Raw genomic sequence first — 15,452 nt, forward strand, 5'->3', positions numbered from 1 at the left:
CCAACCATGTAATTGTAGCCCTTACCTTTTAAGGTGAGATATAGGAAGGAAGAACCTTTGTGTAGCAATTTCAGGGCTTTCCAAACTCAACTCTCTTTGAACATTATTCCAGAAATGATGCTTTTTACTGAGAAAGCCTTATTGAATTCCCTGGGATTTTCCTGTTAGTGCTGGAGTCAGGGCAAAGTAAGGCCCACCATTGCTGTGCACAGATTCCTGCAGCACTGGATAGAACAGACAGTTCGTCTCTAAACATTTAGGTATTAAGAAGCAGAATGTAGACTTACCTGCAAATGCTGTGAGTTGTCGACCATGCTATCTTCGCGCCGGCGGACTTCTTCTAATAACTGGGCATTTTTCTTCTTCTCCAGCTGTTGGTTGTGCTTGAGGCTAGCCACCTTCTTATTCTGATCTTTCATATGCCTGAGAAAAGCCAGCAGAGTGTGGTTATATTCAACTATATGGAAGGCATGTGTTGTCACAATAGATTCAAGAAGGACTTAAGTGCAGAATGTCCTGGCACAGGCTTAGGAAAACCAGGGGTTCTGAGAATCCTACATCTACTCAACCACAAAACTGTGGGTGCTCAGCACCCACAAATGGCAGGTGTCATGATGGCACTGGGATATCAGTGGTGAATAAGACAGGTGTAATTGTCATTTCTAAGGAGCAGTAAGTTCAGAGGGAACATAAATACTAAAGATATACAGTTTGGGTCTCCTAAAGCTGAAGGAAGTAAACAGCATGCCATGAGAGATGGTGGCATGCGTACAAGGACAGACAGCAGATGGAAGGAGATGAAGTTAGACACTGTGGCCACAGAAAAGGTTTCCAAAACATATCAAAGGATTCAACCAGGAGGAGCAACCCAGGGTATCTCCCCAACAAGGCAGCTCCCCAGGTAGAAAGACATGTTATACAAGACAGAAGAAACTTGACTTCAGGGAAAACAGAGGGTTACAAGAAGACTCCATGGGGTGGAAGTGAAGTGAGGAAAAAGGACTCCAAAGGCTAGTGGGCAGGGCACACAACATCCACTCGTCTGAGATACCGCTTTAATTTCCTTCAAAGTAGCTGCTGTTCTCATTATTATTCTTCTTTTGAATCCTGTTCTTTTTCTGAAATATTAATCCACTACTTTGACTTTTAAAATAACAACTCAGAGTCCCTGATCAAATACATTGTTAACACATAGCTCAAAGTTTTAGCTAAATACAATGTTGTACAAGGCCCTGATACAGTTTCCAGTGGGTCATCCTGACATAGAGTGTCAAGATGGTAAGGACAAAGGATAAAGGATAGGTTAGGATTACATTCCATAGATATAGGCTGCCATGTCCACAGCAGACATTATAAATCTAATCTAATACCACACGTGGGAGGAGAGCAACATCAAGGGCTAGGGACCGGGGTCATGAAGAAGAGGCTAGGGTGTGAATCCTCGACATCCTTCCTAGTGCCTTCTCCTGTGTCCTCTGCACACCTATAGCAACCACTGTGACTGAGCCCTGACGCCCAAGTCCAGCACACTGAGGAGCACAGACAAAAAGAGAACTAGATGATAAACAGCAGAAGCGTCTGGCTGAACCATTGCAGAAGCAGATGAAGGCAGCTCTCCGCCAGTCATTCTTCCTTCAGTCCTTAGAGAATAGTGTGCTCTCCTCCTTCTCCACTCCAAGAAAATCATGCAGTAAACTTGTAGCTCACCACTTTCACTGGACTAGTTGTCTGGCAATCCTTAAGAACCCTACTGTCTCTGCATCTCCAGCTTGGAGAATGCAGGCATACATCACTATACCTGCTCCTCCCCCGTAGGTACTGGAGAGCTGAACTCGGGTCCTCATGCTTGTTCAGCAAGTGCTTTGCCAATGGAGGCACAGCCAAAGCCTGTAATTGCTTCACTAGAGAACACTCTCAGAGAAAAACATAGTTTATACTAATGCATACCATTAAATAGAACCAACTGCTAAATGCCCTTATCCAAGCACACACAAATAAAGTAGAGTCTGGTGGCAAGTGTTTGCATGAATGGCACAGCATTCTCTGAGTATTCCAAACACAAAGACCCCATTTCTATGGATATGACAATTTTTAATGGACAGATGGATGGATGGATGGATGGATGGATGGATGGATGGATGGATGGATGGATACATACATATAAACATAAATAGATACATAGACAGATACATAGATACATAAACTGCAGATTCCAGGTCTTTTAAAGTTATTTTTCACTTCAAATGAGTAGCTAAGAAAAATGTAGATCTGAAGCTCCGTGGCTGCGGGGCAGAACTCTCTCCAGAATTTTCAGCCATTTCCTCAAACACTGCTTCATTGAAAATGCAAAACCTTGACAAAATATTTGGATTTCAGGTAGTACTGCTTAAGATATGGGTCAATCAGACAGGAGGTAGCCAGGTGATAAGAATGGATGGCAGGTGTTCATGTGACTGTCATCAGCTACAAACCCAGTATACACCTTCCCTGTGGAAGTACAGCGACTTTCAAATACATTTCTGACAGCTGAACTTTCTTCTGAGTTGCCAGGAAAACTAATAAGGAAGAGGAATATTTCTCTTTGGCGATAGGAAGGAAGCAAAGAGCGGCACTGGTTGCATGGGGAGAAGGTCAGTGGTCTTTGGGTAGTAAAGAACTCGCCACTTAATGTCCCTCAAGGAAACCAGGTAAGGGAGTCGGGAGATGCAGCAGGCCTAGGTCCCTCGGCTACGACAGGGTCTATTCTGCACAGATCGGTGGCATTCAGTTAAAGCATGACCACTGTGAGCTTTCCTGGGGTGCTTACAGCTTCCCATAACCACATCTACAAGAAGCCTGCCAGGCCCAATATCTTCCCCCTCTACAGAAGCAGATCCATACTGAATATAAATCAAGGTGCTGAACTCAATACAGTCTTCCACCGTCCCCAGTGTTTGGAAGACAGGTTCTCCCCACTCTCATTCTAAACTCTTTGAGGAAAATGTCATTTGTATCTCTTTGCTAACTCCCACCCACTGGGTAACCCTGCAATCCCATGGCCCTCACTTAAGGAGTTTTGTTCTCCAAGGACTTGCCATTCAATATATCTAAGATTCAAAATCAAGAATAAAGAGACAGTTCAGCCGTAAAGAGTGTTTGCTCTGCAATCATGAGGACTGGAGTCTGGACACATACACTCACGTAACAAACTAGGCATGCCCATAACTATAACTCCAAAGGGGCAGTGAAGACAGGGGTATTGCCAGGACTTGCTAGCTTTTAGCCTAGTCAAGAAAAGGCAGGCACCAGGTTCAGGGAAAGCGAATGGGCAGAAAGTGATACACATGGATGCTTAACCTCTCTCCTGGACCTCTCTCTCCCCCCCTCTCCTTCTCCCCACCCCCCCTCTCTCTCTCTCACACACACACACACACACAATGAAGCTCTCAAAGCATTTGCGTACAAACAAAGTACATTCATGAAAACATTTTTATCGAAAATAGAAATGGAAATTTGAAAACTTCCGCTTGTCCATTAGAAGGAAATTGACTGAAGAACTGAGTACACTAACAGAATGGTGATCAGGCCTGCTAAAAGATTAAGGCCAGATGAGTAAGTTCCAAGACTCCAAGACATTATAAACAGGCACAGAGAGCAGCAGGATGATACATACAATCTTAACTGTTTATGTAAATATAAAGCCCATTTGGAAACACAAAAACATAAATGGGAAGCTCTGGAAATCTCACACTGGTCTACAACAACTGCTACTAAGCTGGGGGGGGAAGAAAAACAAGTATGAGAATGGGATTGGGGAGAAAGGAAACTCTGTGTGTGTGTGCGCGCGCGCGTGTGTGTGTAGTAGGAGTACATACAAGAAATGCACTGATAGACATTAGCCATAAAAGGCACAAATCAGTGACTTCTGCCCAATCAAAACACGAAGCATTGCCCTCCCTGGCTGAGAAGTCACTATCCTAACTTCTACATATCTGGAGCATTTCACCCCTTCTTGACTTCACAGACATTGTACTGTGTGATCTTCCTGTCTGAAATCTTCCGGGGGCACAGAATGATCAGAGTTGTCCATGTCTTTTTGCATAGGCTTCTGTACTCTGTATGAGTGTTTGCACGTGGGTGTGCGTGCCCACATGTCCATGACTGTAAATGCATGTAGAGACCTGAACAGATTTCTGGAGTCTTCCTCATTCACCTGCTACCATATTCAATGAGACGGAATCCCTCATGGAAACGAAAAGCTGGACCATGCAGCTAGTATAGCTTGCCATGTTGCTCTGAGTGGTCCCTTGTTTCTGCCCTCCCGGTGCTGGAACTACAGGCAGGCTGCCATGCCCGTCCATCATGTATATGAATATTGGGGATCCAAACTCAGATCCATGTGGTTGCATGGCAAGCACTTTGCCCGATGAGCATCTCTTCAATGTACAAACATATCTGTGTGTTTGTGTGTTTTACTCACACAAACACAGGTAGTATTCTGTTGTCTGAATATTACTATAGTTCAATTAGTCACTTCTTATCATGGGTAATTAGACTATCTAAATTATTTTACTGTTATGAATAAGGTGGCCATAAACTCTTTTATACCAGACTTTTGTAGAAACACACTTTGATTTCTCTTGAGTAAACAACCCAATGCACATTCCGCTAGGACTGAAAACTAGCAAGAATGACCCAGTGCAAGCCCATTTCTAGAGCCCATGAGCCGGTATTTTAAGTGTATCTGTGTTGTGCAGTGACTAAAAACATTATTTTTAGAACCAGATTTTCTGGGATGTCATCAGAAGTTTCCCACTTTCTAGGTGGGGCAGATATTCAATGTCTCTGTGCCTCAGTTTCTTCACCTAGGAAATGTGGGCTCCTAATCATATCTTACTCAAAGGTGACCATGAGGAGTTGATAAGTCAGTCCAGGCCATATGCTTAAAACAGATCCGGGCACGCTCTTTCTCTGTTCAACTCTCAGCTTACAACAAAATGTCATCGTGTAGTGTGAGACTGTACACACATATTTAGTGTCTTAGTTCTCACACATGGCAGGTTTTGTGATTGCCTCGCACAGTGGCTGTTTTTTGTTCTATGCTGATCTGCCCTGGTGGGAGCTTTTTGTTCTATGCTGATCTTCCCTGGTACTTCCTTTCTGATGAGTTACACTCCCGACTGGCAATGCTGACAGCAACACTGAAGAAGACCACGACAAGCATGGGTGAGTGAAGACGCTGAAGTGAAGCCATATGTAGATGCCCACACACACACACACACACACACACACACACGTGCACGCAATGGAAGCCAGCAGTCTATACCATATGCAGAATTTCTGATAATAAAAGCTCTGCTCTTAACCACTGAGATGGTCCCACTGTTTGGTGATTGTAAATATCATTAAGTATTTTATCACAGCTATAAATTTGAAAGGGCTACCACAAATATTCTAAGGCTATTCTTACAGCCACGACAAAGGCGTTATATGTTGCAAGCAGAATTGTTCCCACTGCAGCTATTAGAATCCCCCGTCCTCCCAGCAAAGGTCCGTGAAACAAGACAAGGGGCGAGAGTGGATGCGAGAGCTGGTGCTTCTAGTGCCCTTCTCTAGGAACATCATGGTATCAGTGTGCCACCGTAGAGAGTCAAGCCTATTATTTACCCACTAATGACCCAGTGCTCAAGCCATGGACATCTGACAAAAGGAGGCTCTTCTGAGCAAGCAGACCACACACAACTGTAACAGATGCAGAATTAACTAACAATCTTGGCTCTTATTTCTTACTCTTTGCCCTCCCAACAGGTTATGGAATTCAGTAAACACAGACTGAAGATGGCCTCCTCGGGGTGGCTTTCCTCATTGGGAAGAACTAAATTTAAAGGTATTCCATTTTATGTCATCCTCACCTGAGATCAGATTATGTGCCCTGGCCTCTCAGCCCACAAAGGGAAGCAGTTCCCCTTCAGGATGACCCAAAGCAGAGACCCCTGCTTTCTTCACCTGCCCAGCAAGTCTCTGGCTCAGGGTACTATGGTTCCACATATTCCCTGGGGCCTTGATCCTTGTCTCAGAGCCAAGAGAGCAGAAAGCCCGTGAGATGGGACCCTTTTCCTCCATCACTTCCAATGCCACGACTGATCAAAGCACCATCACTTCCTGCCAGGCCCATTATGTCCTTCTTGCCTCGCTACTCTATTTAAGCTCCTCACCCACTTCCTTTTCAGACTTCTTTGACAGTTTCATGTATGTATTAATCCATAAATAATTTTCAACACCCCCGTCTTTGCCCTCTCTCATCCCCCGCTCATTCGGCCCAGTAACACCGTATCTCACCTCTCTCTTTCTCTTCCTTGCCCCATGTGTCTCTGTGAGCGTGTGTGTGCATGTGCACTTCTGCGCACACGTGTGCCAATGTGTCTTTGTTTCCTCCTGATCTCATTCCAGTGGCTACGCTACTGAAGAAAATGGTATTCCCACCGCAGCACCATTATCTCCTAGCAGGGAGGACTGAGACCTCACGGGACCCTTTCCCATCCATTATGAAATTTGGCGGGGAGAAGGGAGGGGATAAGGAGAATATGAATATGCCTTGCTTTCTCCTTTTCTTCCCTTCAATTCACTGGCACCCTTAGCCTAGGGGATGGGCAGGTCCTTCCTTCTCAGCTAATCCTCTCTAGAAATTTCCTCTAGACACACACGGGGCAGGGTGATCCTTTGCTGATCGCCAAGAAGTCTTTTAATCTACTCAAACTGACAAGACTAGCTATCACTACACTAGATACTTAGCTGAAAAAAAAAGGGTTTTAAATTTTAGACTAAAGCAGAATACAAATGAGAATTATTGTCTGCTGCTGATACAAGAGCAACATGTGATGGAGGTGGGTCTTGTATCTGTCTGTTGCTTTCATTGGTTTATTAATAAAGAAACTGCCTAGGCCCATTTGATAGGCCAACCCTTAGGTGGGTGGAGTAAACAGAACAGAATGCTGGGAGAAAAAAGCCAAGTCAGTGAGTCACCATGATTCTCCCACTCCAGACAGATGCAGGTTAAGATCTTTCCTAGTAAGCCAGCTCGTGGTGCTACACAGAATATTAGAAATGGGTTAGATCAATATGTAAGAGCTAACCAATAAGAGGCTGGAGCTAATGGGCCAAGCAGTATTTAAAAGAATACAGTTTCCGTGTAATTATTTCGGGTAAAGCTAGCCGGGTGGCGGGACACAGCCCCGCCGCCGCTCCTATTACAACAAACATGAACTGTTTGTTTTTGTTTTATTTTTTAAAAAAAGCACTTAAAAAATTAGACCTACAATCGGGGGGGGGGAGGTATGGTAAGACAAACAAACAAACCTGGGCATTGTTTTCTTAATTAAATTCATATTCAATCAATCATTGCAGCAACAAGGGCTCAAATCACTGAGATACTGTGTGATGTGTGGGGAATATAAGTCATATGTCACCTACTTAACCTATTAGGAAAGTCCTATGTACTTGTCCCTTTCACAGATGAAGAAGCTACCCAAAGTTGTGGAGCTAACAATGTCAGAGCCTTAGCTGGTCCATCTCACAAACTGTTCCTTCCCACTTTGGTCCTTCGTGTCTACACCATGCCAATCAAGTAGAGAGAGTATTGTACATTCTTTTTTATTGGGCCCTGCATTCTCCTCTCTCAGGCAGCTGTAGCAAGGTCTAGGAAGCAGACAAGGCAAACCTCACGACACAGTCTGTGTTCTCTGTTCCAGTTCCCGTAAGCAACAGTGAACTGAACAAGATGATCCTGGGCATCAACTTGATGGAGTGCTAGAGAACTAGATGCACATGATCCCAAAGGTAAACTATCCATGAGGGGATGTTAAGATGCAGGGGAGACGACCTCAATGTGTCAGCCTCACAGTGGCAACAGCGTGAAGAACTGAGGACCGGCCAGGAAGCCAAACACAAGGCAGCAGGCACCTGCAACCTTCCCGTAACTGCCTATTCTCAATATGACCGCCTTCCAGTTATAAAGTCTTATGAACCAATCTATTCTCTTTGGCCAAATTGTTTCTTGACTATAATATTCTGAAATATTATTGTCTTAAAGACTTTTATTCTAGTTGCACATACTAACTAGAGGTAAGGACAAGAATGACAAAAATGAGTGACAATGAAATCAGATTTTTAAAAAGAAGTGGGAGAGAAAGACAAAGAAGCAAAAAAAAAAAAAAAAAAAAGTTAATGGCTCCCCTGAAGATGGAACTCCAGGAAGCATGGACAAACTCAAAACAAGGCAAAGCCGAAGTTAAAGCCCCCGCCAAGCTCCTACTTCCTATCTCCTTTGGCACACCATTTCCTTCTCAAATACGAACAAAAAATGGAATCTGAACATTTAAAATCAAACATTCAACATAATTGCCACAATTCCAGGGAGCATTGTATCCTTCTAGAAGCCTGTACCTCTGCTGTTAGACACAGGAACATTAGGGCCAATTTGGTGGGGTGTCAGCTGTATTTACAGTTTGGGGTAGTATAAAAACAGATGGAAACCGTGAAAATCGACTCCCAGGAGGCTAGTGTCAGAGGAAACCAGCATTCCACAGTCTGGCCCGAGGTTGGGGCAATCTGCCCAAACAATATACAATCAGAGCAACCTCCAAGCATAGGGGCACTTGGTCTGAGCAAGACCTGTTTTTAACTGCATCTGATCTGGAACTGGACTACAGCAGTTCAGACATAAAGCAGGGGTATAACCGGGTAACAATCTTACACGATGATTTTTCAAATGAGAGTAGAGAAATAATGTGTTGGAGTTTTGATTCTCTGCTATGAGAAATCAATCGAAAAATGCTGTTAAATAATAAAACCTCTCTGTTTTTAGGAAGTCGGAGACCATATGAAGTGCTGTGCTAAAGGCTATAAAAATATTTCTGCTGAATGAAATAACACTCTGACATGGAGGAGGATTTTATCCCCACTCTACGCATGAATAAATGGAGGCTCACAGAGGTGATTGGCCACATGTCATTCGGTTTCTAGGTCGGGAGTAGAGAATGTAAGCCATTGTTTCTGGGATGCCAGAGACCACAGTCTTATCTGCTGTACTACAGCAACAGTAAAATACGAGATCTTGGCCACAAAACTGTAGAGAGCTTACTAACCAGGCCTAGACACTCACTTGGGAAAGTTAACCATCTTTTCCTTTATGGAGAAAGCGAAGCACCAGCCTCAATACAACCAGTTGTTCTGTGTAATCATTGGAGCATAATTTGGACTGGTGTTAAATTAGATATACTGAGGCACAACAAAGTTCCCATGAACCTATCGTCCGCAAACGGTACTCAGCTATGCCCTTCCAGCCTATGTGGTTTGGTAACACAGGTACGGTTTGGCGGTTGAGACCAGGGCATCATCCCGATTGTATTTCTCACCTTTAGTCTTAAAACGGGGAGAATGGAATTCTGAGTTCATGCCATTTGCTGGCCCAGTTCTTCCCTGGAAGCCGCCTGATGGCTGGGGACTGCTCTTGGTCCTTAACAATGCACCAAGTTCTTCCCATATGGTCCTCTGTCCAGTCTACAAAATGGATGTTTAGTTGCTTTTGTTTGCTTGTTGGTTTGTTTTTAAGCTTTCAGGAGACTCGCTCCCTCTAGTCTACTAACATGGAGTTTCATATAAAGTCATGCGAACGCTACACCAGTACCCATGCGACATGACACGCCTGTACAAGTGAGTAGATGCTGTCACGTTTGTCATACTCCATCCTCTGGATGTGAGACACAGACACTGGCCATACTCAGGTGGGGGAGGGTTATAAGAGGATGAGAGTATTATGGGATAGAGATCATGAGAACCTCGTAAAAATTCTGTCTCCCCGTACACTACCCACCTGAATTATGTGTGGAGATGGCCCTTTCTGTGCTATAATACAGTAGCTATTCACTCCACATGACTACTGAATGTACAAACATGGCTACTGAATCTATAGAACTACTTTTGTTTGTTTGGCTTAGTTTGGCTTTAAGAGACAGTGTTTTACTATGTAGTCCTGGCTGTCCCGGAACTCACTCTGTAGACCAGGCTGGCCTCAAATTCCAGAGATCCACCTGCCTCTGCCACCCCAGTGCTGGTATTAAAGAACTACTTTTTAAATATCACAAATATCACATTTGATATTTTAACTTTAAACAGTCACAGCATACTAGTGGCTAGACAGCACACTGGACATTAACTAATGCACAAATTACATGTTAATTTTAAATCTTGGTTGTTGTACTATGCTATCAGAAGTTTTGCCATCTTTTTACTGTTAATTTTAAACAATTATCAGGAACTGCTTGCCTCAGTGTCTACTCAACAGAATTAACTTTCCATTGTTCCAAACTTTTTCCAAACCATTTTCATCAATACAACCTAAAGAATCTTAAAGGCCTAAGTGGCGGCTGAGAAGGAATTACAGTAATTTATGTACTCTATGCTTTCCCAAGTAGTTATCCCCATGGCAACACACTACAAAATAAATGTCTGTTTTTTTCCGCTCCTCTTCACATAACTCAAACCTCCTCGCTTGGTCTGATACGAAGGAGTAAAACACCACTTCCTTTGAGACAGCCTCGGCATGGCCAAATAACTTCCAAATCTCACCACAATGCCACTGTTCCAGAGCGCCATGCTTTTCCTAACTCGTGGTTCCCAGGCAGTCTTCTAGGACCACGAGTTCAAGAACTGTCCATAGTTAGAAGCAAAAGCATGAAGAGGAGAGGAAAGCGGAGGCCTGAAACCCTGTGGGTCCTGAGAGCACAGACAGCAGTTACTTAACACTGCCATAGGATTCCTTAGAATGTTTAATATAAAATTACTGGGAGACTCCGAAATGAGACAGCACTGAGCGCTCACTGCTTTCTTGACACAGACTGCTTTGACTTGCACAGTCATCTGAAGCATCAAGCCTGAGAAGCAGATCTTCAGTCAATTTCATGAACTTGACAGTGTACCGCTCCATAAGTCTGCCCCGTCCACCACCAACAGTGCTGGCTACTTAGACGTTTCTTTAAACCTTTGTATCTTAAATACGTTTGCAATTTTAACTGAGCAGGATTCCAGGAAATCACATTTCTTCTGAAGATTATGACTTCATATTAAAAAAAAAAAAGAATATGTAATTCAAAGGTGATCATTAAAGGTATTTTGGGCTGGCAATACAGCTCAGTGGTTTTCTTACTGTACAAGCTTGATGACCCAGACAGGTGGAAGGAAAGAACCTACTCTAAACAGCTGCTCTCTTACTTTATATGTACTACCTATGATTTGTGTACATTCACAGCAATAAAGAAAGGAGTAAATTTTAAAGGATACTCAAAATAAAATAAAAAAAAAACAGCATGAGATTCACAACAAAGGCTTAGGCCCCTGGCTAGAAGCAACAGAACAAGCGTGTGCAGCTTCCTTTTACCCATGAGGAGACATCCAGTCAGAGGAATCCACCAACAGGCACACTGTCATTTGGATGCTATAATCAAGACCCTCAGGCCTTCAGGGATCTGCCAAGCAAGCCGGGAATTTACCAATTCCTAGGGTTCATCAATTGAAAACACTTCCAATGTCTTTCCTTTGTTAAACACCCAAGCAAGAAAATAGCCCCATCTGTTGTGGTCCAGGAATTTGTTACTAACCAAATTATGGTTAGTTCTGACTGTCAGCTTGACTAGATTAAGAAATACCCGGGGTGCTCGGAGGCACATCTTCAGATATATCGGTGAAGACAGTTCCACACAAGATTGACTAAGAAGAGAACACCTGCCCCTCATGTGGGTAACACTAACACACAGGCTGAGGTAGGCCCCAAATGAATAAAAGGGAAAATGAGAAAATAAGCTGCAGATTAGCATATTCTCTTCCTGCTTTCCCTTCTGCTGAGGTAGGAGATGAGGCCTCTCAGTGGCATCATGAGTCATCCTTGCCTGCCTTCTCCACCACGATGGATTCTATCCCCTCAACCCATGAACCAGAAGAAATCCTTAAGTAGCTCTTGTCCTGTATTTGGTCATGATGGTGAGGAAAATAATCAATACTCCAAGAATTTGAACATAGCTAACTTTTAATCTTTCCTTAAGAAAGCACAGCCCTCACCAGGATAGGTTCTGCTTGGATGCAACATGTGCCTTGCTCTTGCTAGGATGAAACTATAGGGTCCACATAGACTCTGAGAGTACCAGGCTAGAAGTAAGCCTCTGATAGGTCAAATGGAGAGTACCAGGCTAGAAGCCTCTGATAGGTCAAATGAAGAGTATCAGGCTAGAAGTAAGCCTCTGATAGGTCAAATGGAGAGTGGCTTAGGGTCTGAGAATCTGTGTTCACACCTTAGATTGGCAACTTATTCATTGAAGAAGCTGGAACAAGCAAGTTAATTTCTCTCTTATAAATATGTTATCTGTGAGATAGGATATGGGTAGTCACGTAGTATATAATCAAAGGAGAAATAAACGAGTTCATGCACAAAATGTATGATTCAGTGAGGTTCATAAATGCTGTTTTAAAGTAATTTTAATGACATAAAAGACTAATAATATCTTCTGCCCTCCTCACATCCAGGCTAGTTGACTTTTGGGTGGTAGACACCTATTAATGACTGAAAACTATTGGAAAGAGAGTTCCCATCCTCTAAGTCCTGTTCCCCAAGACTCACACTGTGCTATGAAGATGGCTATCTCAAATCCTGTACCCCAAGACTCACACTGTGCTACGAAGATGGCTATCTCAAGTCCTGTACCCCCAAACTCACACTGTGCTATGAAGATGGCAGTCTCAAGTCCTGTACCCCAAGACTCACACTGTGCTGTGAAAATGGCTGTCTCAAGTCTCATAGTATCTCAGATTTGATGTTGACATCTGGGACCTCGGAGAATGCAATGGGACAGACACAGGGAGTGAGGGCTTTGAGAAGAGGCCATGTGGCCACCACACCATCGTGAAAGCAATAACGACATGGAATGCAACATTTTCTGTCTTGAGTTCAGTGAACAGACTTCTACTCTGCACTGTAAGTTATAACCACTCACCTCCCAGTCACAAGATATACCCAGGCAGCTCTCAGTCTACCTGCCCCTTATGGGAACTGACGCATTCCTAAAGTCCCCGATGTTTCTATGATTTCTCCATCAAACCACTGAATCTACTTGGGCGACAACAACCAAAAACCGTCACAGGCTGGTCCAGGCCGCCATTATTTTATGAAGATTCTAAAGAACAGAGAACATAGATCACCGAGCCTGTGTAGGAACCCATCCGAGTCTCCTGATGAGAGTACATAACAGACATCATGACTCCCCAATGTGAATTCTTTTTCCTAAATAAAATCATCATTTCATAAGACACAATTTTTCATGCAAGAGCCATCATAGGCTTGTTCACTCTCTGCCCCCTGTCTCTCACTCCTCTCTTATAAGACACATTAAATCTCTACAATTCCCCCATACTTTTTCCAGTTTCTACCCAGATGGCAGGGCTTCTAGAGCTTGTAGACATAATGTGGTCAAATCCATAAGAATTTAGTTCTGTCTAAAATCCACAGGCGCAGCCACCAGGGACTCCCACTCAGGTTGGGAAATAAGAAAACATGTACCATTTTTACTTCTGTGTTTTAGGATTAGGCAATGCCTATGCTATACACAACATCCAATTTGATCCTTACAGCCATCTTATGGCACGGCAATCACAATGATGCATTGCTAAAAGATGAAGAAATGTCCTGAGAAATGCAGTTAGGCAATTTTGTTATTACGCATGCACCATATCTAAACACCCATATATACTCTCCAGGCAATTATGCACATAAGCTTCAGAGTATATTCCATCAGGTGTGAAGTCAGGCATGGGTCAGCATTTCGTTCCGTGCTACATGACTGTTCAGACCAGAATGATGGCGCTGAGATAAATCATTCTTCCAGGTAGAATCCATGCCGGCATGCTACATTCAACAATTCATGTCATTGTCCTCGCTTGCTTTGTCCTGCTCAGCTTTCTGTCACTCACTAATTTCCTACTGTCATAACTAGCCAGGATAACTGCCTCCACTGCAGGTGGGAAAGCCCACTGCTTAACTGTAAACATGTTAAAACTGCCACTGCCACCCTCCAACACCTGCTTGTGTTGAGACGTGCAAGCTTGTCACATACCCATTCCCTACAACATAGGACACACGCATGTGGGTTTCATAGCCTCTTTCTAGTTTAGCTCTCTCCTATAAGCCCAAGCCATCTTTGTGGAGGCACCTCGTCTTTAGGCACTACACACCATCTGAGGCTCTGTGAAGGCAAGCAGAGGAGGCCTTCTACAACATCAAAGAAGCCATTTATGCAGTGAGCGGCTGGGCACTGGGAGATGACTCACGCTGTGCAGGGTTCCCATGGGAAAGTGATTAGTGACTGTAGCTCTAACCTCATCAGAAACGAGAAGGAATGAAAAGTCAGATCGTATCCACTGCTGCTCTTATGCCAACAGTAATAAGTCATGCTCAAATTTTACCCTTGTAAAAACCCTCAATAGCAATTATTAAAAGAATATAAATACCTAAGATTTCAGATAAAGTAGTAAAGAGGAATTCCTTTGTAAAAAATGAGTCTCTTAATCTCCCAGAACCACAGCCTCACGCAACCCACTGCAGCTCACTTGCTGGTGTAGATCTCATTCCTTCTTGCATGTTTCAAAATCAAAATTCATAACAAATTAGAAAGCAAGAAGGATTTTCCTGTTTTTCAACTGATAAATCAAAAACTTCAATAAAAATCAACATAACAGAACCCGTGGCCGTGAGGAAAGCAGCATTCTAGCCAATGGTTCGTATGTGTTCCTAGGGTCCATGTGTTAACACTATCTCCACTATAGCAGCCTTAGGAGGTGAAGCAGAAGATGCTATATCCATGGGTACCATCCTTCTGAGGGGGTGAAGGCTGTTCGCTCTGGAGAGGATCTGCTATGAAAAGATTCTTGTTCTCTCTTGCCCTTCTGCCTTTGGCCATCAGATGACACAGCAAGAAGGCCTACATTATAACAGATGTCAGCACCTTGACTTCTCGACTGTGAGAAATAAATGTCTTCTCATTACAGAACAGTTACGGTATTCCATCACAGCAGGAATAACGCTAAATGACTTGGAAAATAAGGAGCTATAGCCCTAAAAGCTTTCAGAAGTCAAGTTCTCCATTGCTTTTCTTCTTAATGAGATCATTTGAATGTTTGTAAGATTTTACTTTATGTGTTTAGATGCTTTGCCAGCATGTATATCTGGGTACTGTGTGCATGTCTGGTACACAAGGAGGCCAGAAAAGGGCATCAAATCCTCTGGAACAGAAGTTACATCTAAATATGAATCGTTTAGAAAGATAAGGTTACTCTTCCTCTCTCCCTCCCTTCCTTCTTCCCTCTCTCTCTCCCTCCCTTCTTCCCTTACTTCTCCCCCTTTCTCTTTCTTTCGCATTCTCAACATGGAAGTG

The 15,452-nt window shown here is 43.4% G+C and overlaps 1 protein-coding gene across 9 annotated transcripts in view; it reads right to left on the bottom strand.

Annotated features, from left to right (window-relative positions):
* Nucleotides 1–15,452, bottom strand: part of Erc2 (ELKS/RAB6-interacting/CAST family member 2) — an 893,871-nt gene that overhangs the window by 403,882 nt on the left and 474,537 nt on the right. For all 9 annotated transcript variants that reach the window (XR_009057130.1, XR_009057128.1, XR_009057129.1 and 6 more), the window contains one exon: nt 288–423. Coding sequence is in view for 6 of the 9 variants with exons in the window: in XM_057769470.1 (XP_057625453.1) it covers nt 288–423 (136 nt within the window). In the remaining 3 variants the exon portion in view is untranslated. The remainder of the gene's footprint in view (nt 1–287; nt 424–15,452) is intronic.

This window comes from Chionomys nivalis, chromosome 5 (assembly GCF_950005125.1).
Source record: "Chionomys nivalis chromosome 5, mChiNiv1.1, whole genome shotgun sequence".
In the NCBI taxonomy this organism is placed as follows: Eukaryota; Metazoa; Chordata; class Mammalia; order Rodentia; family Cricetidae; genus Chionomys; species Chionomys nivalis.